We start from the raw sequence: 26,254 nt of genomic DNA on the forward strand, positions 1-26,254 counted from the left end.
CTCATGGGAAAAAAGGGGGGAAAAAAAAACAAAACACCAAACCATTCTATGTATCTAAGATTGGAAACTGGGATGTTTGAGTTATTTTTAATCTCATTCAGTGTTTTATTTACTTGTTTTATTTTGGTTTTATTTCTATAATTTTAAATTTCTTCAGAATTCTTTTATTTAATGGTTCCTCCCTTTTGCAGCTATTCTATATTATAGTGGATTTTTACTTTGCTTGGCATTTCAGTTCTGTGCAAAGGCATGTGGGATTTGGTTTACATTTACTATAATAGTTTGTATTCTTTTTTTATGTTACAGTGTTTCTTTTAATTTTTATGTATTGAATGATGAAGGTCATTTGTAATAGTGAATGGGGATTAAAAGGTGAACTGGGATCCAGATAAATGGAGTGTTTCATTTTAGAAAATCTTTAAATTGAATATTTTGTAAGTGAACTAATTGAATTTTTTAATTTAATTAATTTTAACGTATATGAAATTTATATTGCATTTACATGTTAAAGCTGAATTAAATGTTGGTAAGGGAATTGTTACAGAAATATTATAAGGTCTTTGACATTTAGTTTGAAACAATTAGTATAAAATATTAAATTATACAGTTCTTTTTGGTATGATTTATGGGTAGAGATCTATGTAATAGATTGGGGATATATAGAGTAGAAATTAGGGGATTTAATTATTTGGAATGTTCAATTTTTTATAATATGGGGGAAATAATGAAGTAAAATGCTTTGGAGGGGATGGGTGCTGGTCTGATCTTTTGCCTTCAAGTTACTGTATAATAAGAAAGGGAGGGTTGTGGGAGGGACTAGGGAAGGGGTTTTGGGGCTTTAGAAATATAAGTTTTAAGAAATTAAGGGAAGGGAGGGTTGCACCTTATAGTAAATTAAGGGAATTAAGATTTGAGCAGAAAAATTATATGTTGAAGTATTTGGTGAATATCATATGTGAAAGAATTAATTTGATTAATGGAGCTTAAAATTCTTTCACTAAACGTTAATGGTTTAAATCATCCAATAAAAAGGAAAAGAACACTTTTGTTTTTTAAAACAACAAAATATAGATATTTGTTACATTCAAGAGACTCACTTGTCAGCTTTAGAGTCTCAAAAACTGAAAGAAAATTGGATAAAACATTGCTTGTATGCCCCAGCTGTAAGAAGAAAGCAGGTGTTGCAATATTGGTAAATAAAAGATGTAATGCTACCTTCAAATTTATATCTGGTGATCCTTTAGGAAGGTGGATACATGTGGACATGAAACTGGGAAATACTACAATGGCGCTTTTCAATGTCTACGCACCTAATATCAATCAAATTGAGTTCTTTAAAAACCTACAACAATTGTTATTACCACTGGCTACTTCTAATTTAGTTGTGGCTGGGGGTTTTAATGCTGTTATAGATCCTATAATAGACAAAAAACCTAGTAGAATTATGAAATCATTAGGATTAGATAATTTGGTACAAAATTGTGATTTGAAGGATATATGGTGAATATTTCATTTTAATGATCGGGAATTTTCATTTTGTTCCCATGTTCATAAATCTTTTTCAAGAATTGATTATATATTTGTGTCAAATACATTAGTTCAACAAGTAACACAAGCCTCCATAGATCCAATTATTTTGTCTGATCATGGTGGGTGTGGATTAAACTTAAAGTAATTGATCAAGAGGATAGGAGACCTATATGGAGATTTGATAATGCATTGCTGATGGAACCAAATTTTATTGAGGAAATACAATTAAAAATAAATGATTATTTTCAAATTAATAATACGAAGGATATCTCTATAGAAACATTATGGGATGCTTTTAAGGCAAACCATGAGAGGTCAAATTATTTCTTTTTCGGCATATCTTAAAAAACAAATTAAAAAACAATTTCATAGTTTAGAACAAGATATAAAGATATTAGAATCAAAATTAGTTGAGAAATGGGATTATTCTATATTACAAGACCTCATGAAGTGAAAGGGAAATATAATGAGATTTCTTCAAAATTGATTAGAAAAGATATATTTTCTCAACAGGCATTGTATTATGGAAATTCAAATAAGGCGGGAAGATTATTGGCAAATTATCTAAAAGTAAAAAACAAAAAACAAAAATAGTGATGATTTAAAGATGAAAAGGGGAATAGTTATTCTCAATTTGGACCAATCTTAAGACAATTTTTAAACTTTTACAAAAACCTATATTCTTCTGAGCCTTATTTAGATAATAGAAAAGGATGGTTTGGAATTTTTAAAGTTAATTACGGGACCGAAAATTCCTGAGCATATAAAAGAAAGTTTAGAAAAGCCAATATTAGTTAATGAATTGCAAGCAGCATTGAAATCCCTTAGAGTTGGATCCGCTCCAGGTGGAGATGGTTATACTGTAGAGTTTTATAAATCATTTCAAATTACCCTGTTACCATATTTATTAAAATTTATATCAGACTCAACTTACTAAAGGTTGTATTATGGGTACCATGGCTGAATCATTAACTATAGTTTTGCCAAAGCCAAATAAAGATCCCACACTGGCTTTCAAATTACAGGCCTATTTCTTTAATTAATGTTGATGGGAAAATTTTAGCTAAGATTTTGGCTATACGTTTGGCTAAAGCTCTCCCTATTTATGATTGGTATGCATCAAACAGGTTTTGTTGCTCAAAGACATTCTTCTAACACACTAGGCTTGCATTACATATGTTGAATTTATCCAAAGCCTTAAAAGATCCAGTTTTTTTCTGTATCACTTGTTGCAGAAAAGGCTTTTTGATCGTGTTGAATGGACCTTTATGTATCAAGCGATGGAATGGTTTGGTATTGGCTCGGGATTTATACAAATGGTTCAAGCATTGTATAGCTCCCCTATTGCTAAATTATATATTAATAATAATTTCTCAGAAGATTTTAGGCTGCAAAGGGGGGTTAGATAAGGTTGTCCCTTATCTCCTTTGCTTTTTTGATATTGTTTTGGAACCCTTGTTATTAGCCATTCAGCAAACAGAAGAGATACAGGGTATTCCTCATAAGATAGGGAATATAAGATCTCGGCTTATGCGGATGATATATATGCTTTATTTGAGAAATCCTGAGGAAACCGTTCCTTGCTTACTTGAAATTATTGAGGAATTTTGGAAAATTTTCAGGATATAAGATAAATTGGAATTATAAATCAGAAATTCTTCCACTCAATGTTCATTGTACAAAGGTTTGTTTGATTCTTTTCCCTTTCTTTGGAAAGAGGAAGGGAATAAAGTATTTAGGCATTTGGATTAAAAATACATTGGATGAAACAATGAAAATAAATGAAAAATCGTTATTACAGAAGGTTACGGAGATGTGTGAGCACATGGAATCCGTTACACCTTTCATGGTGGGGGAGAGCTCCAAACTTTTAAAATGATGATTTTACCTGTGGTTTGTTATTAGATGGGAATGTTGCTGGTATATTTTCAAGGGTCCTTTTATAAAAAATTAAATAGCATTCTTTTTAAAATTTATTTTGGCTGGGTAAAACTCCTAGAGTGGCTTTGTATCCTTACAAAGATCAATTTCGGAGAGGAGGGGTTAAATTTTCCAAATTTTTTATAGGTATCATCAAGCCTATATTTTGCGCCAGGTATCCCCCCAGAACTCATGGAAAAACTCCCTGACTGGTTGTGGTTAGAATGGCAATTTCATGTCTCCTTTGCGTCTGTGCCATTGTACTCAGTATCAAAATGCCCAGCTATAGTAAAGATAATAGTATACTAGTAGATACATGGCAACTTTGCGATATGTAAGCAACCTAAAAACTATTCCAATTTATAAATCTACAAAACAGTCTATATGGGTAAACTCCAAGATCCAAATTGGCGGGGAGAGACTAGTCTGGAAGCAATGGATGATAGCTAGGAATACGAATATTGGATGATGTTATTGCTATGGTACTATGCTTGAGTTTTCACAGTTGCAACATAAATTTGGTCTTAAAACTCAGAAAACTTTAGATGGATGCAGCTGAAGCATGCCATTTAAGCAGGGTTCCCTGATTGGAAAAACCCTTAATAATCATAATAGTATGGAGTTTATGTGTTTTCAGACAGACTTCTTGGGTCACCAGGCCGCCCAGTGGTACAAAATATTAAGTAGATTTAATAAAAGAATTTAAAAACTGGTCTAAGAGATAGTTGGAGTATGAGATTAAGCATGAATTTACTGCATCTCAATAGCCACGAATTTTGGTCTTGGAGGCATGAAATGTACAGTAGTCAGCATCTATGAGACAAACTGGTTTTTTTCTGTTGCACAGAGCATTATGGACCCCTGTTAGATTACAAAAAACTAGATTAGTTCCTTTGTCTAATAGATGTTGGCATTGTCATTTTAGAAGCAGGAACTTTAGATCATTTATTGTTTCATTGCCATTTATTATGAATTTTTTGGAAATCAATTTGGGACCCAAATTAATAATTTATTAGATAACCCGGTAGCATTATCCTATGATACTGTGATATTTGTATGGAAATGAGAGCAAAAAGTCAGATTTCTGCAAATAACAATAAATTATTACTTATAATGACTGGAGTTGCCCATTCAGCAGATCACATTTAATTGGAAGGATTGGAGGAGATTAAATTATAGCTTCTGGTGGAACTCTCTATGCCATATATATAAAAGGAAAGGTTCTATTGCAGTACAGCGGGGTTATTATAAAAGTTTCAGGATGTGTGGAAACCATTAACGAAGTATTGTAAAGATTAATTCAAAATTGGTTCCCTTATATTTATTTTGCTTAACTTTAAGGTGCAGGGAGGGGGGGATTTTATTATTACATGTTTTATATGATAATGGAATATATGGGAGGGTGGGTTGGGATAGGGATGGGGATAAGCATTTGTGCGGATGTGTTAACTGATTATTTCTAAGTGATGTATTTATTGTTTATGTGATTGAATATATTTTAACACTTAATGTAATCTTGAAAATGAATAAAGAATATATTAAAAAAAAACAAAAAACTGCCATTCTCACAGTAATTCAAAAACGGCTTGACCGATTTGAACGAAACTTAGTATGCAGATCCCTCACTACCTGGGGTGATATGTTCTGGGGGTCTCGCGGCCCCACCTGCACCCACGTGGGCGGAGCTACAAACAGAAAATCACATTTCACCCATTCATGTCAATGGACAAAAATGTAAAAAGATGCCATTCTCACATTAATTCAAAAACGGCTTGATCCGATTTGAATGAAACTTTGGTATGCAGATCCCTCACTACCTGGGGTGATATTTTCTGGGGGTCTCGCGGCCCCACCTACACACGTGGCCAGAGCTACAACAGAAAATCACATTTCACCCATTCATGTCAATGGAAAAAATGTTAAAAAGATGCCATTCTCACATTAATTCAAAAACGGCTCTTGACCGATTTGAATGAAACTTGGTATGCAGATCCCTCACTACCTGGGGTGATATGTTCTGGGGGTTCTCGCGGCCCCACCTGCACACGTGGCCAGAGCTACAAACAGAAAATCGGATTTCAACCCATTCATGTCAATGGAAAAAATGTTAAAACGCTGTGGGACCGATTTGAACGAAAATTGGTATGCAGATCCCTCACTACGGGGGTGATATGTTCTGGGGGTCTCGCGGCCCACCTGCACACGTGGGCGGAGCTACAAACAGAAAATCAGAGTTTCACCCATTCAAGTCAATGGAAAAATGTAAAAAGCTGTGGGACCGATTTGAACGAAAACTTGGTATTGCAGATCCCTCACTACCTGGGGTGATATGTTCTGGGGGGTTCTCGCGGCCCACCTGCACACGTGGGCGGAGCTACAAACAGAAAATCAGATTTCACCCATTCAAGGTCAATTGGAAAAAATTGTAAAAAGCTGTGGGACCGATTTGAACGAAAATTGGTATTGCAGATCCCTCACTACCGGGTGGTGATATGTTCTCGGGGTCTCGCGACCCCACTGCACACGTGGGCGGAAGCTACTAACAGAAAATCAGATTTCACCCATTTCACAGTCAGTGGAAAAAATGTATAAGCTGTGGGACCGCTTTGTAACATAAATTGGTATGCAGATCCCTCACTACCTGGGGTGATATGTTCTGGGGGTTCTCGCAGCCCACCTGCACACGTGGGCGGAGCTACCAACAGAAAATCAGATTTCACCCATTCAAGTCAATGGAAAAAATGTAATAAGCTGTGGACCGATTTGAACGAAAACTTGGTTTGCTGATCTCTCACTACCTGGGGTGATATGTTCTGGGGGTCTCGCGGCCCACCTGCACACGTTGGGCGGAGCTACAAACAGAAAATCAGATTTCACCCATTCAAGTCAATGGAAAAAATGTAAAAGCTGTTGGACCGATTTGAACGAAACCTTGGTATGCAGACTCCCTCACTACCTGGGGTGTATGTTCTGGGGGGTCTCGCGGCCTACCTGCACACGTGGGCGGAGCTACAAACAGAAAATCAGATCTTCACCCATTCAAGTCAATGGAAAAAAAATGTATAAAGTTGTGGACGCTATTGAACGTAAATTGGTATGCAGATCCCTCACTACCTGGGTGATATGTTCTGGGGGTCTCGCGGCCCACCTGCACATTGTGGGCGGAGCTACAAACAGAAAAATCAGATTCTCACCCATTCAAGTCAATGGAAAAAAATGTAAAAAGCTGTGGGACCGATTTGAACGAAACTTGGTATGCAGATCCCTCACTACCTGGGGTGATATGTTCTGGGGGTCTCGCGGCCACCTGCACACGTGGGAAGGGTGGTTTCACCCAAGAATGTATATGTTCTTGCTCCTGGATGGTGAAACTAAAAATGTTGTTTATAATCAAGTTTTTGTGTTAGTTGTATTGTATTCGTTTTGTCAAATATTTCACATTATAATTTGATTATTGTACTTTTTTATAAAGCTGTTAAAATATATTTTCATTCACCACTATAAAGTATCTTTATTTGAATCCATTTTACAGTGTTATTGCTATAATTAAATACCCGTGCAACGCCGGGGCATCAGCTAGTATTTGATAAAATATTGCTTTTATTTACCTATTCTAATTGTTTTTTACAATTCATTTATATTGTGCACCATTTAGAAACTTGTTTTGATAGGACAGTATATCCCAAAAATAAGAAACTTGAAACTTGAAACTTGACATCCGAAGCGATTATGGAAGGGAAGGAAATGTTCAAGTCTAAAAAGAAGGATGTCCTAAGTTAGAACCTGTTTCAATCACATTGAGAGTACAAAACGTTTGATTATGATTGTAGCAGCTGCCCACTGGAGGAATTTAAGGCATTATAACTCCTTAATCCTTCAGTGGCTTGCTGTTTCCCTCCCCTCACCCTTGCAAGAGAAACTGGAGGACTCTGTGACAGCTTCAACTATTATAGGCTTTCTGATATAGGACAGCATGCAGATCGGAGGAGCTGCCTGTTGGTTAATGCAGTGAATGCATTGTATACTAAGAGACCCACATTCAAATCCTGCTTTTAACTTTCTGGGTTTTTTTATATTGTGTGCCATCCGAGAACAGAAAAATACCTACTGTTCCTAATATATAAGCCACCTAACAAGCCTGAAGGCTATCGTAATTGGTTATACATTTCAGGTATTGTTATTGGCATAGCTGGGACTCAATAACCCTGGGTGGAAGGACAGAGATGGCCACTCCCCTGAGTGCCAAACTCCCCCCCTGTCTTGCATGCCCCCTGGGTCTGGTACCTCCCCCCACCCCCATGCTCAACTACATACCCCACACCCACAGTGTCCTCCACAGCTACAATGCTCAGAGACAATGCCTAAAGGCTGCCTTGCTGGCCAGTGGAACCCTTTTTCTCCACTGTGTCCGTCCACAGGACAAGTTGTATCAGTGTGGCAGAGGAAAGGTCCCGCTAGCTAGAGAGACAGCCTTTAGCACCGTCTCTGACGCTGTAGCCGTGGAGGAGCACAGGTGGGCAGATAGGTATCTGAGCATGGGGGAACGTGCCCGGACCTTGGCATGTGGAAGAGAAGGTAAAGGGTAGGGTGGATGGGACTTGATATACGCTTTTTTCTGTGTGGTTACAATCAAATGGTTTACATATTTTAGACAGGTACTTATTTTGTACCTGGGGCAATGAAGAGTTAAGTAATTTGCCCAGAGTCACCAAGGAACTGTAGTCGGAATTGAACGCAAAACCTCAGGGTGCTACGGCAGCTGCAAGGTTCGGCTGCTGGGACCCCTACCATTGGACAGCCCTGGGCATTTTGCTGGGCTCTCAATGATAGCTATGCTCCCTGGATACAGAGGTATTTTTACTGTTCCTTAGAATGCTCACAATTTTATAAATAAATAAAAAAGAATTTAATGTGTGGTTTGAACCTGGGTCCTTTAGTTTTACAGTCTATTGTCCTTACTTCTACGCAAACTCCTTTGCTCTGCATTGGATATTTGTTGTGGCGATGATAGGGGCATTTAAATACCTACATAACATAAATGCACATGAGGTGAATCTCTTTCAGTTGAAAGGAAACAAGGGGCATAAGACAAATGTGAAGCAGATAAGACTCAAAAGTAGGGTTACCAGATTTTCTGTTTGGAAAATCCAGACCCTTAGACACACCCCCAGGCTCACCTAGTCCCACCCACCCCCCATCCCGTTATACCCTAGTCCCCGCCCCCCCAATCTCACCCTAGCTCTGCCCCAGCCCCCTCCCCCCACGCTGCCTGCTCTCATTGGGCAGGAGGGCATCCACAAATGAGCGGATGCCCTCCTGCCAGACACTAATTTCTCTCCAAGCTTTTCCAAAACCCAGACAAAGTGACGGGTTTTGAAAAGCTGTCCGGATTCCCTGGACATGTCCTCAAAGGAGGACTTGTCCGGAGAAATCCGGATGTCTTTTTAACCCTACTCATAATTAACCTCAGAAATACTTTTTTTTTATTTTTTTTTATATGCAAACCGTTTTTTGTTGTTGTTTTTTTAAAAATTCTTTATTGATTTTCAAATCTTCAATAGTGCAATACAACAAATGTAACATATAATAATATAATTAAAAGCACAATCAACTTACACATATTCATAATCAACCATTTTCTCCCACCCACCCACCCAATAATTATTCAATAAAGTATAAAAACATAGATTATCGCAAAAACCTTACCCTATTCTAATTAATGATATCTTCCCATCCACCCACCCACCCTCAAATATAAATACCCAAAAAACAAAATTAAGACAGAAATAATCACCCTTCCCTGGATATACCAAAATAAACAAAAACTGACGCACAATCAGAAACCTATTATAGTGATGTAATATAAGATGTCAATGGGCCCAATATCAATTTAAATATATTACCATGCCCCAAACTTTCAGCGTTCATCCTTTCAAATCTATAACTGGAGCAAAGACTTGCCCACCAGAAAGGAAAATTTAAATGTCATAGTTCTTCCAGTTTCGGGTTATCATCTGGATGGCTATCCCAGTCATTATGAGGAAAAAGACGGCCCTTTATATTGATATAAGGGGGCTTAACATGTGTAATGTACCACAAAATGATACGCCTCATATGTTAGTGGGAATTGATGATTCCATAATGTTATTACATTCTACCCAATATTGACCTCCAAATAGTTTAGTATCAAAGGACAATGAACAACAGATGATTCCAGTATCCCAATTAGAAAAATATTGTTTTCACAGAAAGGGTAGTGGAATGCATGGAACTGCCGGCTAAAAAACTAATGCCTGCTTAATGCAGACGCTAGTGTCTAGCGCGGCAGGTGGTTTAACACGCGTTAAACCCCTACCGCTGCTTGATAAAAGGACCCCATTGTATCTCTAAGGGAGAAGAAGGGATACCAGAGGCATGGATAGATCACATGTTTATCTGCCTCCATTTTTATCTGTTTCTTTCTGGGCAGGATCATAGAATTACTAATAAGGGAAAAAGTCTTTTCAATCTTCTGGTTTGATTCCGTGCAGCATCTAGGTGTTTTTGTGATTTAGCAGTATTTATATTTTACATTCCAGAGCACTATGATGTGTAAATACCAAGAAAGTCATGTGTTTGGGGAAACAGGAAAGGGGAGTGAGTGGATCAGTGCAGTGCATTATACTGCAGATATAAATTGCATTTTGAAAACTATTCTAAAAATTCTGCAAAACCTGTTGAAATACACACGATAAGATTAATATCTCACGTATTTGTTCAGCCTCAGCAGGGGAAAGTTAACTTCTCAGCAGAGTTGCAGCCAATATTTAGGATATGGATTAAGAACTGGTTAAAAGATAGAAAAGAGAGTAGGTTAAATGGTCAATATTCTAAATCAGGGGTAGGAACTCGGTCAGGTTTCAGGATCTCCCCAATGAATATGCATGAGATCTATTTGCATGTACTGCTTTCAATGATATTCATTGGGGAAATCCTGACATAACCCGACTGGAATACGGCTCTCGAGGACCCGGAGTTCCCTACCCCTGTCCTAAATGGAGAAGGGTAAATAGTGGGGTTCTATCAATCAAAATGCAGGAGAGAAGGTTCAATTCAATACACACAATCAATATACCAACTCTCTATTCTATTGAATTGTGAAAACTCTGCAAATGATTAAGGGCTCCTTTTTACGAAGGTGCGCTGGGCTTTAACACGTGGAAAGTGCGCGCTACATTGCCACGCGCGCTAGACCTTAACACCAGCACTGAGCTGGCGTTAGTTCTAGAAGCGTTAGCGCGACGGCTTGTCTAGCGCACGGTAATTTCACTGCGTGCACTAAAAACACTAGCGCACCTTAGTAAAAGGATTGTAAATTTAAAAGACTATCTTCAACATCTCTTTCTCATATTCAGGCATCATTATGGGGTAAAGATCTGAAACAATTACTCATGCTTGCGAATACTTATGGGGAATTTAGGAAACACCTAAAAACATATCTGTTCCTAAAGCACGTAGGCAGCTGCACTGTCACAATCTCTCCCATAATAACTGACCGCTAAACCTTTTAACTCTGTTAGTACTACTCAATCGGTAACATTTTTTAATCATTTGTAAACCGCATAGAACTTCACGGTCCTGCGGTATATAAACTTTTATTAATAAAAGAAAATAAATTATATTTTTGGTGGGTGAACTGTGTGCACTATGTACAGATATGAACGAATTAACGCAGAGTGTAAGGATTCTAGTGAGGTATTTAATAAAGTTTGGAGGCCATTGTCTAAAATTTGTAAAAATATAATAATGTATATTTATCATATCTTTCCTTTGGTTCATTTATCTTTACACATCCAGGGGGGTGGGGGGTTGGAAGGTGGGGAGTAAATATTGATAGCGACAACTGGGTAACTTTATTCTTCATTTGTATTATATATTAGGATATATTGTGCTATTATTATATGTAAGAAGCTGAAATTATTGAATGATTTCTATGTTACCGGTACAGATATTAGTGTAGTGTATGTAATACCTACTGTTCTTTCATTTGTATGACACTGTTTTTGATTAAAAATCAATAAAGATTAAAAAAAAAAAAAAAAAGGGCCCTAAATGTTGTACCATAAATTATCTTAGAACAAGGAGGAAAAAGCCTCAGAACCGCATCTTCAGTCTGAATACATCATGATGAAAGACTAGAAAGGGCAGAAACCTCCTTGTAAAAAACCTCCTTGTGCCGTGCTATGGCTGAACTTAAGGGCTCCTTTTACAAAGCCGCGCTAGCGGGTTTAACGCGCACGACTTTTCATCAGGCGCTAACCCCCACACTGGCCGACAAACTACCGCTTGCTCAAGAGGAGGCGGTAGCGGCTAGCGTGGCCGGCGGTTTAGCGCTATTACGTGCATTAAACCGCTAGCGTGGCTTTGTAAAAGAAGCCCTAAATCTCTCTCATGTCATGATGAGAAACCAGCTTGGTTTAATAAATGTGCACATGTGCCAGGAAAAGCAACACAGTAAGCACACATCACATGCATACCTTATTTGAGCATAATATATGCTCACGTCATAGGCACGCAACACATGCAGCTTGTGTGGCAAAAACAGATAAAAACTACTATAAGTCATGTAAATCTTGTAATTTGTTTTTTAATGTCAAATTTTATCATGAACCACAGCCAGAAACACATATGACACGTCTATAATACACGTGCTCAAGTAGCTTGCTTTTGTCCACCCCCGCTCCCTAATTTTTCATTTTGTTTCATTGGCCACAGTCAAAACACACACCAGAAATGCACTTTTCACGGTGCTGGCACAGTACTTGCCTCCTCTGGACCAGTCACTGATTTTTGCTCACCAAAAGCCGACGCCAAGCTTGGAGAATTGCTCGGTGATGACGATGAATCATCTGGAGTGCTCATTTAAATATTGATGAGCTCATTTGATGGCAGAATCAGAGACTGCTAAGATGCTCGGAACAGAAAGCAGTTTTGATAATCCGCCACTAAAATATTTGCACGCTAAACCAGCTGGAACTGGTTTAATGACCGCGTTAAAGGCAACCTAAGTTTTGAGAATTCTGGTCCCGAGAGGCTGTTTTTCCCAGAATATGTTAAGTGTATGCTCAAAGACAAATCAAGAGGTTTTTTCTGACCCACGACTGGGATGTGCCTGCTTTATTTTGTAACTCATAATCCTAATAGGCACTCTTTTGATGACGGTTGGATACAGCGCGAGTAAATGAATGATTGAAATGTAGTTTGTTAAGGCACTTCTCCCATCCTGAGGAAGATACGAAACGCGTTGGTGGGGCGTAGTGTAACAGCGACATTGAACCAATAAGCTAAGTTATCTAGGAGAAATTAAAAATTAGAAAATCTATTGAAAAGTTATTGAAATGAATGAAAGTTTATTGAAATGACAAAGAATTAACATGGAAAAGATAATCTATGATTATGTTTTTGATATGTTTTGATATGTTTTTGATATTTATTTATTTATTAAGTAGTATAGGAAACAGTATGAAGAGCAGAAATATTAAATAAAGTCAATAATTTACAATTTTGAAAAATAGAAAAAAATAGGTCAAAAACACGATTGGGTGAGCCAGTGACGAGTGCTACCACACTGTACTGCATGATATGATAGTGGACAGGTGGCGTTCTGAGATTCCCCACGTGTGGTTTAAATATTGTCCCTAAAGGCATGATATAATTTTAAATAGTATTTGGAAAAATTTTGATATGCTTTATTTTGTAGCATATGCTTATATGTAGCAGTGCACTGTACTTACGTACCGAGGTCTTTATTTCCTCCACTTTAGAAGTTAGTGCTACAGAAGCTCTTGACATCTCTAGAAGAGAGTAGAGTTTTTTGATTTCAACTACCCCAATATTGACTGGATAAATGTTACATTCAGGGAGCTAGGGGCTTTTTCTTGGAACAATCCTCTACCCCTTTTTCTCAGTGAAGTGCTCTCTTTCTTTCTGGTTGGATGACAGCCTTTTATAGGTTTTCTTCAGAATGTGTGGCATCCTTACTGCCTACACGATTAGAAGTTAAGAGGTGATAGGCTCGGGAATAATGTAAGAAAGTACTAGATGGGGTAGTAGTTGCGTGGAATAGTCTCCAGGTGGAAGTGGTGGAGAAGAAGACTGTTTCCGAATTTAATATAGCTTGGGACAGGCATGTGGGAGCTCTTAGGGTAGGGTTATCAGATTTTACTTTAGTAAAATCCAGACCCCCTCCCCCCAGGCCCTGCCCAGTTCCACCCATCACCGCCACGTTATGCCCCGCTCCCACCCCCTAATCCCCTCCTACCACTACCTGCTCTCATCGAGCAGTGGGGCAGCCACGCATGTGACGCGATGATGTCAAGCACACGAGCATGTTGATGTCATCGCCCCTCCTGCCTGACATGATTTCGAGGACTAGATTTCAAAACCCTGTATTGATAGCATGGAATATTGCTACACCCTTTTGTTTTGGCCAGGTACTAGTGACCTCTGATCTAGTGATAGTGAGAACGGGGCTACTGGGCTTGATGGACCTCCATTGGTCTGACCAAGTAAGGCTATTCTTATGCTTCTTTTAAAGTGCCGGGTTTTTGAAAAGCCGCTCCGGGAACCCCTCACGTGTCCTTCAAAAAGGAGGATATAACCCGGGGGAAAATCCGGGTAACCCTGTTGTTTAAGGAGAAGAGCAGATAATGGATTGTGTCGGAAGGACAGACTGGATGGGCTATTAGGCCTTTATTTGACGTCATGTTTCTATCATATTAGACTTCAATGTAATGTGCTACTGTATTTCTCCTAAGTTTCATGAGGGACCATGCAGAGCATATTGACTCATCTCTCAGTAGTATAATCATTTTTAATTTAACTCAATTCAGTCTTTTTCCCAGGTCATGAACCGGTGCTCACTTTTGATATCTTTGACAATAGCCTTCATTAGAGCCCAGGAAGCACTGTTTTTAAAAAGAGGTGTGGTCTTCCTGACATTAAAAACTAACGGATATTCACCACAACAAAATAAATAAATAAATGAGCAGAAGTAGCTGCATTCAGGCGGTTTCATTCTTATTTCAGGATCAGGACGGGGGGAAGAGAGAATTTGACACAATGGTAAGAGGTATTGATTTTTTTTTTTTTCACATAAGGACTAACAGTTCTAAAATAAAAGAACAGCTGTTTGTAAAAGTTATTAGGAAAATGAACATTGTGGCTAATAATTTAAAAATGCTGAATGTTTTTGGATTGTTCTGTATATACCCCTGGCATGCTTCATGTTCAGCTAAGGATTTTCAGTGTTATGAACAGGATTTGCAACTACTGAAAATCTAAAGATAAGAATTGAACTCTTTTAAAATCATTATAGATTTCTTTTCTTGTGTTGTTTTGCCCGACAGTTCCTCCTGCTCCATTTTTGGATTTTCAGCTCAACTGTAACTGGTTGTAGCTGGTTAGAATGGATCTGGTGCATTAAGATTAATTTGCAACTATTCCAGGGATTTCATAATTTTATAGTCCCGGTTTTTTTAATCGTTCAAAAGAAAGACATTTTGCAGTTTTGAAAATGGTTCTGTTCAGTATTAGAGGTTTGTGCTATCTTCCACAAAATGGATTTAGATGTTGTATTGAAAATGGCCCTCCACCTTTCTTGACTTATAGACATTTATATGACAATAAGAGTCCATGTACTTGCTGCAAGGGTCTTCCAAAGGTTTAATCCTGCCTGGCAGAAAAACCTGTGTTTTTGCAGATACTATTCCTAAAATAATATGAATTTGAAAATCCTCCCTAACTGTTGCTTTCTGCCACAAGTTCTTGGGGATACCATTTAATCTGTGGCTTTATCCCATGTCTGAAAGTATAGTATAGAACAGGGGTGTCCCAACCTTTTAGCTTCCCTGGGCCGTATTGGCTGAAAAAAATGTTTCTGGGGCCACACAAATGCGCAAACACTACAGCCAAGGGATGCCGGCAAAGACGGTAAACACCCAGGGGCAGCGGAAAGAAAACCTGCATTGCCCCTCGACCGGGGCCCCAAACAAAATACTTCACGGGGCTGCAGGTTGGACACCCCTGGTATAGAACATGTGCACTTTCACTTTGAAACCAGGAAGTTGGAAGGAATTATATAAAAGGGGTCAAGAATGTCTATCTGTCCTTTTGTCTCTTTGTCCATCTGTAAGTCTGAAAACTTTAACGGAATAGGATATAAACTTGGCATCAGGGAAAAACTAGTAAAGAAATATTGTTTGAAATAAGCTAAAATCAGACTAGGAGGTGTGATAATAAGTCCCTACCCCCATAAAATAATGGACAGTGCATTTCTAAATTCCAGCAATCAGTAACAGATAATTTAACCCAAATTAGGTAAAAATTTGGCATATGGGGGGAACCAGCAAAAAGAGAAATCTAATTGAAAATGGACCAATACACTACCAGGATTTCCAGAGAAATAAGCCCCCCCCACTCCCGCCTTGGCACTATGCATTTCTATGGAACGGAGTTTCAGCTTCTGTAGCATACAAACTTACACAGCTATCAGGAATTCCACCTTTCAAACTTCTTGCTCCATTCTATAGTCTTTTAAATTCCACCCCAAAACATACACTCCCACAACTGTCCTATCCCCCTCTAAACTGCCCCCCAAGTCCCAAACACCACCACTTGCAATTACCTCACCACTCACCAAACCCATAAACCAAAATTACCCCCTTCAATTGCCACTACCCACGCAAACTGCCTGCAAGCCCACAAAATACCCCCATACAACTGTCAGAACACTTCTAACTGCCCCACTCCTTAAAACTATCCCTGCAAACTGCTGCATCACAAAGATTCTTCCAACTGACAGTACTACCCCTGTAAATTCCACCAATGCCCAAAACTACCTGCCCAAACTGCCCCCAATAAACCCTCACCGCACATTGCAATGGAACATTTACTATGCACCTAGACCTCAGTGCCACTTTTGATTCACCCCCTGCCTCCTCACCAAACTCGCAAATATTGGAAATTAGCGATCAAGCGCTCCAGTAGTTCTCATTGTCCTGAGCCCATAGGACCCCCAAAGTGTCCCTACTAAAATCCATTCTAGCGCAACCTATACCGGGTAAAATATGGAGTACCGCAAGGCGCTCTACTATCCCCTCTGCTTTTCAACCCTCTATATCAGACCAGTGATAGACATCGCCTTAAACACCACCATAAATATTCCAATCGTTTCGCCGATGACATACAACTATGCCTACCTCTAGGCTTGAACCTAGATACTCAATCTGCAACTACATGATGGCCTCTCGGAAAGAAGTTGGATGACCAAAACAAGTTGCAGCTAAATGCAGTGATGAAGCCGAGCTCCTCTGGATATGGATGAGGTGACCAGGAACTCGCCCGCCCGATCTCCTGGGAATCGGCCCATCCTGATGGCTAGGGCAGGATTAATTCTTTGAGGGCCCCTAGGCACACAAGTACACTGGGCCCCCTGGCCTTGCCCTGCTCCCTGCCCACACCGCCCCCCATTTATCTGTTTTCTTATTTACTTCTTTATTTCCATTGTATTTCTTCCTTTTTTTTTTTTTAAGATTCAAACAACAAAGATTAGCATACCACTGCACCGTTTTTTCTTCTATGCAACCACCAAACATCTCTGAACAACTCCCCCCTTCCTTCCCTTACCACCTACTTACCCAGGATTAACTCTCAAACCCTTTCCCATACGTATTTAAAAGTGTTCAATATATTGTAAAGCAGTAATAATATCCAAAATACTCTATATTAATAACCAAGGGCTCCTTTTACTAAGGTGCGCTAGCATTTTTAGTGCGTGCTACATTTCTGCGCACGCTAACCCCGCACTATGCACCAAAAACTAATGCCAGCTCAATGGAGGCGTTAGTGTCTAACAAGCGCGCGCTAAGCGCTCGCTAAAACGCTAGCACAGCTTAGTAAAAGGAGCCCCAAGTTTACAACCCCTCTCAACTGCCCTCACTCTATGTCGACCCAACTGTAACCCCATATGTATGTATAAACAACCAAATCTGAAACTCCTCTACTACGTTCCACTCCATGTATGTTAACTTGCAACGAAGCAACAAGGCAAGCAGTCCACCCAAAGAATCCAACATGAAACAAAAGAAGATTGGCAGACAATAAGGAGATTCAAATCAGGTTTAGTCAAAGTGCTCCCAAGAACCATGCCTGATGCATTTCGCCAACAAGGCTAGTCAACGCTAACAGAAAACCATGGGGTCCTTTTATCAAGCTGTGGTAGGGGTTTAACGCGTGAAATACCGCGGTTTTTAAACCGCCTGCTGCGCTAGCCGCTAATGCTTGCATTTGAGCAGGCGTTAGTTTTTTTAGCCAGCTGTGGGGGTTAGCGCGTGATGAAATGTCCAACGCGCTAACCCCACTAGCGCGGCTTGATAAAAGGACCCCCTATGTCTTTCATACACACAGAACCACAGATACACCCTCACCCAGTATAGAATAAGTAATCACAAACTAAAATAGAAATATGTAGATAAAGGTTATTTGAACCGCCAAGAAGCCAAACTGCCATACAGTGAAACGCCACCAGAAACAATGACACATAGCCCCCTAATACTCTGGCAAAATATAAATATAGCAGATGTAAATTTGAAGAAACTGACAATCACCACTTTATAATTAACAAATAGAAATAAAACAATTTTTAATTAACTTTAAGTGTAGTTTCACTCCTTTTTCCTTATGTATCACTTATTAATTGTGTGCATTGATTGTATGTTTGCCTGTTTAAATTGTTTTATTTTTGTCCTTCCCCCAAAATTTTTTATTGTTATACGCATTGAAAATATTTTATATTGCGGTATATATCAAAATTTTAATAAACTTGAAACTTTCAGAGGCCATGGCCTCCTTCTTCAGGTCAATATAGTTTACTGCTGTTACATTATACTTGTCCTGACCTAAGAAAGGGGGTTTTTGGTCTCTAAAAGTTAGTATAAAATGTATTAAAATTAGTCAATAAAAGATTACCTTATTTTCTGTTTATAAAAGTTTTATTAATACAACTACAATTACTATTTTATTTTAAAGCAACAAAAAAATCTTTTTTCTATCTTTTGTCGTTTCTGCTTTAATCATCTTGCCTTCACTCTCTTCTTTCTAGCCCGCATCTGTCCTTTCTCTGTCTTTCATGCAAGCAACAGCCCCCTTCCATGTGTGCCCTCTCTCTCTCTACCCCTGCCATCCACTGTCCGCCCTCTCCCCGTTCCATATGGCATCTTCCCTCTTTCTAAGCTCCTTCCATAAACTGTGTATCTTGTGCCCCCTTCTCTCCTTTGTACATGATTCATTTCAGCTCTTACCAACTCTCCATTTTTCTCTGTCACCACCCCCTCCCCTATGCTCTGGCATCTCTCTCTTCTCCTTTCTTTCCTTCCAACCCCACAGTCAGGCATCTCCTGGTCTCCTTCCCTTCCCTGATTCCCTGGTATCTCTCTCCTTTCCTTTCATCTCTCCCTCCCCCTCTGACATCACCTCCTTCCCTTTTCCCCTTCGTCTGGCATACCTTCCTCCTTCCCCTCCATGCCCTGGCATCTCGGTAGCTAAAATGTTCCTTTTCAGAGGAGTTCCGACAAGGCAGCTGTTCTCACAAGCTGTCGGTGGCTGCCCCAAAGTTTTTCCTCTGCCGTAACTTCCTGTTTCCAACATGGCAGATCGGCGCAGAGGGAAGCTTCTGGGCAGCCACCAGCAGTTTGTGAGAATGGCTGCCCGTGTCGGGGCCCCCTCTGAAAAGGAAAATTTAGGTGTTTAATAAGAAGTTCGGACTGCAGGGCCTCCTGAATCTGTGGAGCCCAGGGCAGCAGCCCTGTTTGCTTTTCTGTTAAAATTAAAAATGTCCAACTGATGCCTTCTTTGAGCTGTGCTGGATCATGGACAGCCTCTTCTCCCTTGAAAAGAGGAGACTGAGAGGGGACATGATCGAAACATGCAAGATTTTGAAGGGAATAGACTTAAGAGAGATTGTTCTCCCTCTCCAAGGTGGAGAGAACGAGAGGGCACTCTCTAAAGTTAAAAGGGGATAGATTCCGTACAACATAAGGAAGTTCTTTTTCATCCAGAAAGTGGTAGAAATCTGGAACACTCTTCCAGAGGCTGTTATAGGGGAAAGCACCCTCCAGGGATTCAAGAAAAGGTTAGATAAGTTCCTGCTGAACTAGAACGTTTGCAGGTAAGGCTAGACTCAAATAGGGCACTGATCTTTGACCTAAAGGCCATCGCGTGAGCTGGTCATGATGGACCACTGGTCTGACCCAGCAGCGGCAATTCTTATGTTCTTATGTTTTGTCTCACAATTTGACATATATGAAAGATGCCACCAAAAGATCTATGTCAAATTGTGAGACAAAAGATTAGTAGTTCTGTCCTTGATCCAGCACAGCTCAAAGAAGGCATTTTTATTTACATAAGAAACATAAGAAGATGCCTCCGCTGAGGCAGACCAGAGGTCCATCTCGCCCAGTGGTCCGCTCCCGCGGCGGCCCATCAGGCCCATTGCCTGAGCAGTGGTCCCAGACTATCCCTATAACCCTCTGCTACTCCTATCTGTACCCCTCAATTCCTTTATCCTCTAGGAACCTATCCAAACCTTCTTTGAAGCCTTGTAACGTGCTCCGGCCTATCACTAGCCTCCGGAAGCGCGTTCCAATGTATCCACCACCCTCTGGGTGAAAAAGAACTTTCTGGCATTTGTTCTAATACCTGTCCCCTTTTAATTTCTCAGATGTGCCCCCTTTAACTTGTGGTTCCCCAATAATCTAAAAAATCTGTCCCTGTCTACCTTTTCTATACCCTTCAGGATCTTGAAGGTTTCTATCATGTCCTCCTCTAAGTTTCCGCTTTTCCAGGGAGTACAGCCCAGCTTTTTTCAGTCTGTCAGTATATGAGAGGTTTTCCATACCCCTTATCAGTTTAGTTGCTCTTCTCTGGACTCCCTCAAGTACCCGCCATGTCCTTCTTGAGGTAAGGCGGACCAGTACTGGACACAGTACTACAGATGCGGTCGCACCATTGCACGATACAGTTGGCAGGATGACCTCCTTCGTCCTGGTCGTGATACCCTTCTTAATGATACCCAACATTTTGTTTGCTTTTCTTGAGGCTGTGGCGCACTGTGCCGACGACTTCAAAGATATGTCTACCATCACTCCCAGGTCTCTTTCATAGGTTACTTACCCCTAGCCGTGATCCCCCCCATTTTGTAGCTGAACATCGGGTTCTTTTTCCCTACATGCATGACCTTGCATTTCCCTACGTTAAGTTCATTTGCCATTTTTTTGGCCCATTCTTCTAGCGTCGTTAGGTCCCTTTGCAGATTCTTCCCAGTCTTCCATGGTTTCAAACCCTGCGGTAGAGTTTGGTGTCATTCCGCAAATTTAACAACTTCGCAATTTGTTCCCACCTCCAGGTCATTAATAAATATATTGAACAGGAGCAGTCCCAGCACCGACCCCTGCGGAACTCCGCTCGTGACCCAATGCCAGTCTGAGTAATGGCCCTTTACTCCAACCCTCTGTTTCCTGTCCGCCAGCCAGTTTTTGATCCATCGGTGGACCTCCCCTTGCACCCGTGTTTCCACAGCTTTTTAAGCAGTCTTTCGTGTGTGGTACCTTGTCGAAGGCTTTTTTGAAAGTCAAGGTAAATGATGTCAATGGATTCCCCCTTTATCCACTGGCTGTTTACCCCCCTCAAAGAAGTACATATAAGTTTGTGAGGCCATGACCTACCCTTGCAGAAGCCCCGTGCAAATAAGTGGACCCTTGCAGAAAAAGCAAATAAGTGGACATCACATGAAAATTAAAGACATAAGAGAAATATAAGAAAACATTTTTTAGGTCCACAGAAGATGATTCATGTTTCCCTAAACATAAAAAAATTTCAGCGGGGAGGAGGAATGGGGCAAATGTCAGTTAAGCGCAAGGGTTCTCAACCCAGTCCTACCTACGCAGTCCAGTACCTGCAGAGGGGAGCTAACATTTACTGTCATTTGTAATTTTTGATAGAGTAAAAAAAAAAAAATCCATTCACCTTTAATCATTCTATACCACTCGGGATTTGTAAACCTTAATCATATCTCCCTTCAGCTATCTCTTTTCCAAGGTAAAGAGTCGCAACTCTTTAGCCTTTCCTCATATGAGAGGAGTTCCATTCCCTTAATAATTTTGTTTTTTATTTATTTATTTCATTTATAGCCCGTCCTCCCCAGGAGCCCAGAAGGATGTAGTCGCATAGGGAAAGGTATGGCCAGTAGGAAAAAGGAGGTATTGATTGCCCCTATATAAGACCTCATTTAGATATTGTGTATACTTCTGGAGACCGCACCTTCAAAAAGATATAAACAGATGGAGTCGGTCCAGAGGAAGGCTACTAAAATGGTCGGTGGTCTTCATCATAAGGCATGTGGAGATAGACCTAAAGATCTCAATATGTGTACTTTGGAGGAAAGGCAGGAGAAAGGGAGATATGATAGATACATTAAATATCTACGTTTGCATAAATGTGATTGAGGCAAGTCATTTGGAAAAGAAATGCCAGAAACACAGGATAAAGTAATCTAAGGAAATACGTTTTTACAGAAAGGGTGGTAGATGTGTGGAATAGTCTCCCAGTAGAGGTGGTGGAGACAGAGACTGTGTCTGAATTCAAGAAAGCATGGGTCAGGCACATGGGCTCTCTTAGGGAGAGAGATCATGGATGCTGCAGATGAGCAGACTGGATGGGCCAGCAGGCTTTTATCTGCTATCATGTTTCTATAACCTTTTCTAATTGTGCTATATCTTTGAGATACAGTGACCAGAAAGTGACACAACAAAAAACGTTACACCCAATAGATCTCTGACTTTCTCTTGACCTAATCAGCTATGAAACTAGGTAATATACTGCCAAGATAGACATGATCTGAACCATTGAGATCAGTGGAGCACAGCAGCCCATGGGACCAACTCAGAAAGCTGCTGAGCTGTTAAAATATTGCTACATGGTGCGTCCTTACCTTGAGGACGCACCATGTAGCAATAAATACTGTTTTGCTGCTGCAATCGCCTCCAAATCACTCGAAAAACTGACACCCTTTCAAACTCTTAAGGTTTGGAAACAGAAAAATAGCCAGATAGAGCAAGAACTGGTGAATAGAGAGGATGGTCTATGCAATGAAACCCCAAATGTGTTAAAACATCCATTGTTTGCCAGCCTTATGAGCAGGTACTACATTGTCTTGCAAAAAGAGAACTCCTTTCCACAGCTTCCCTCTCATTTTTTTTTCTATCAATGCCTCCTTTAATTGGCACAGCAAGTTACAGTAATATTGTGCATTAACTGTTTGGCCCCTTGGAAGATAGTCATCACCTTTCTGATTCCAAAGCACTATGGCCATGGCCTTTCCTGCTGACTTTTGGGTCTTTAATTCCTTTGGCCTTGGAGAACTTGAATGCTGCCATTACATGAACTGTTTTGTCTCAGGATCATAGTAGTGGTACCCATGTTTCATCAACAGTAACTAGGGGTTCCAAAAAGTTGGCACCAGTTCGTTGAAAATGCTGCAAAATCAACTTGGAAGAGTCCACTCGATGTTGCTTCTTGTTAGCATTCAAACATTTGGGCACCCACTTGGCTGACAGCTTCTGAGTACCTAGCTGCTCATGGTTTATACACCCAACACATTCCCAGGATGTCTATAGTGTTTTAGTTGTTATTCGCTGATATGCCAAAATCAGGTCATGGACATGATCAACAAGTTCAGAAGTTGACATGGAGGTCTCCCAGACTTTGCTGCATCTTTGGTCTCAATCGCCACACTGAAAGTTTACATACCACTTCTTCACTGCGGAGTATGATGGGCATTTGCCACTCAATGTTTGTATCATACATTCGTAGATTTCCTTTGAAGTTTTCTTCTGTAGGAATGGGAACTTCATGACAGCTCTGAGTTCCACACTTAAAAATTGTTGACATGGTTCAATCAATTATCTAAAACAATGTCAAAACATAGAATTTACAATTCTGCAAATTGGCACTTTGCAAACTAAAATAATATTCCTTTTCAGCTACAGTGGCAAAATAATGCTCAGAACTGAAGAAATTGGTTGGGCCGAGTTGTTTTCAGCACCCCCTCATATAATATTCTTGGTTTTCTTTACCATCCTCCTAAACATTCAGTCCCTGGGCATGTGCCTAGTTTGCCTCTGCCTTAATCCTGCCCTGTTTATGTGCATCAGTCTATTAGATACTCCAAAGACCTGAATCTGCAAAGCTTTTTTTCCATTCTGCAAATGCTAGATCCAACTGATGACATCCCAGAGGACAATTAGGCGTGGAAGGTAAATTTTTAATCCAATGCTCAAAAATTACTGAAGCTCTTAGGAAGTTTCAAGAACAGAAGTTATTTTAACAGCTCAGCAGCTTTCTGAGTTGTCCCATGGGCCTGCTGTGCTCCACTGATCTCAGTGGTTCAGATCATGTCTATCTTGGCAGTATATTACCTAGTTTCATAGCTGATTAGGTCAAGAGAAAGTCAGAGATCTATTGGGTGTAACGTTTTTTGGAGTGCCTTACTTAGGGTTGCTAGATTTTCCAATCGGGAAATCCAGACCTCCTAGGCCCACCCCAGGCCCACTCAGTTTTGCCCATCCCCGCCCTGTAACATCTTAGTCCCGCCCCCAATCTCACCCTAGCTCCGCCCCCCCACTCACAATTTGAGGAAGCTTTTCATAACCTGGACACTCGCAGCGTGGCACTCATGCATGTGCAGATGCCCTCTTGCCCGACACAATTTTGGGGGAAGCTTTTCAAAACCCAGACAAAGTGCCAGGTTTTGAAAAGCCGTCCGGACTCCCGGACATGTCTTCAAAAGAAGGACATGTCTGGGGAAGTCTGGACATCTGGTAACCCTAGCCTTACTCAACTCTCTGCATGACAAGCCAGAGGGAAGTGAAAAAAAACACATTGTGCACCCAGAATCAGTTTAATAATTCTTTCCCAGTTGCAATCTTCAAGTTGCTGGAACAGCACTTAACCCTGACAAGTAGCCAGATTGATATTTTATGCATGACTGCTTGCCATCTTGTGTGATTGTACTGGGCTTGATGGACCTTCGGCCTGTGTCAATATGGCAATTTTGTTTCCTTTCTGTTTTGGTTTAATTTGTTGTACTTCACCTTGGTTTACTATAATGGTTAGGGTTACCAGACGTCCAGATTTCCCCGGATGGCTTTTGCAAAACTCGGCACTTTGTCTGGGTTTTGAAAAGCTTCCCCCCAAAATTGTGTCGGGCAAGAGGGCAACCCGCACATGCATGAGTGCCACGCGCGAGTGTGTGTGTGATGTCATTGCGTCACTTCTACGCATGCGCGGATGCTCTCCTGCCTAATCCAGAGCAAGCAGTAGAGGCGGGGCTAGGGGGGTTAGGGGCAGGATTGGGACATAACGGGCCGGGGATGGGGGGTCCAGATTTTACAAATGTAAAATCTGGCCAACCCTAATAATGATAAGGCAAATTTAGCAAATTTTAATATACAGTAAATGACAGATCATACCTACTAGTACCTTTCACCTCTGAAACCTTTATCAAGTGACTTATTTTTTAATTTATATAGTGCTGTGGCCATAACTAGTAAAACTGGTAAAATCTTGCATCGTGTCAATGGAGAAAAAAGTCCCTTCTTTTGTAGATGGTGTAATCTATTTCTCTTTACTCTCTGAGAAAGTCCTGTGATGTGTGTGCAGCTGCATCTGTTAATAATTTATCAGGGTAATACCCGTAAGGTCCACTAAAATATTTGTTTGTGTAATTAAATACAGTGGTGCCTCACACAACGAACTTAATTCGTTCCAGGAGCAAGTTTGTTATGCGAAAAGTTCGTTATGTGAAACGCATTTTCCCATAACAATACATGTATAAAAAAAATAATTCGTTCTGTAGCATAAATATGCTAAGATGACATAAAAAAAGATAAATTTACCTTGTTAGAGCTGTTAGCATGATATAGAGGGGATATATGTGAAGGGGAGGGGAGACAGGGGTTTTGTTGATCCTTGCTGTGTATTATAATCACCCCCCACATACTCCCCAGTACCTTTTTTTAATTCCTCCCATCTTTCCCAGCCAGTGGCGTACAGGCCAGAAGCGCAGAGATCAGGAGCAATTCCTCTGCACGCCTGTGTGGGCCCATGCCGATCTCCGAATGGCTGCAGTTAGTTCTTGTGAGTCCCGCGAGAGCTGGCTGCAGTTAGTTCTTGTGAGTCCCGCGAGAGCTGACTGCAGCCATTCAGAGATCAGCGCAGGCCCAGGCGGCGGGGGGGAGGTTTAAAAATATGCGGTGGCGGCGGGGGGGGAGGTTTAAACATATGCGGTGGCGGCGGGGGGAGGTTTAAACATATGCGGTGGCGGCAGGGGGAGGTTTAAAATATGTAGCGCCAGTTAAGCGATGCAGCTCGGGCGACTTCGTTGTGTGAACGAAGTCCGTTGTACGGATCAAGACAAGAAGTTTGTTGTGCGCAGCGTTCGCTGTGCGAGGCGGCTGTTATGCGAGGCACCACTGTGCCTTCATCCGTCCATTTGCAGATCCATCCTTATATTATTCATGCTAGCATACACTTACTTAGCTTTTGCTACTTCTGATTGGGTTTGTTCAGGTCTGTTTCCTTGGTAGTGTTAATCAGCAAATGCTACTCAAAGTATTTTGGAGCAATTTTTATAGGAACTGACATTTATATGTACATGAGTAAATGTTCGTAGAATGCTAAACATATCGATGCATATGTTGCCACACAAAGG

At 40.5% G+C, this 26,254-nt stretch overlaps 1 protein-coding gene across 1 annotated transcript in view; it reads left to right on the forward strand.

Moving 5' to 3' along the window:
- Positions 1-14,532: 14,532 nt before the first annotated feature.
- Positions 14,533-26,254, forward strand: part of ADGRF5 (adhesion G protein-coupled receptor F5) — a 212,342-nt gene continuing 200,620 nt past the window's right edge. The window contains exon 1 of the mRNA XM_033938407.1: positions 14,533-14,553. Coding sequence (XP_033794298.1) covers positions 14,551-14,553 — 3 coding nt within the window. The 5' untranslated portion in view covers positions 14,533-14,550. The remainder of the gene's footprint in view (positions 14,554-26,254) is intronic.

The sequence above is a fragment of the Geotrypetes seraphini genome, chromosome 3 (genome assembly GCF_902459505.1).
Source record: "Geotrypetes seraphini chromosome 3, aGeoSer1.1, whole genome shotgun sequence".
Classification (NCBI taxonomy): domain Eukaryota; kingdom Metazoa; phylum Chordata; class Amphibia; order Gymnophiona; family Dermophiidae; genus Geotrypetes; species Geotrypetes seraphini.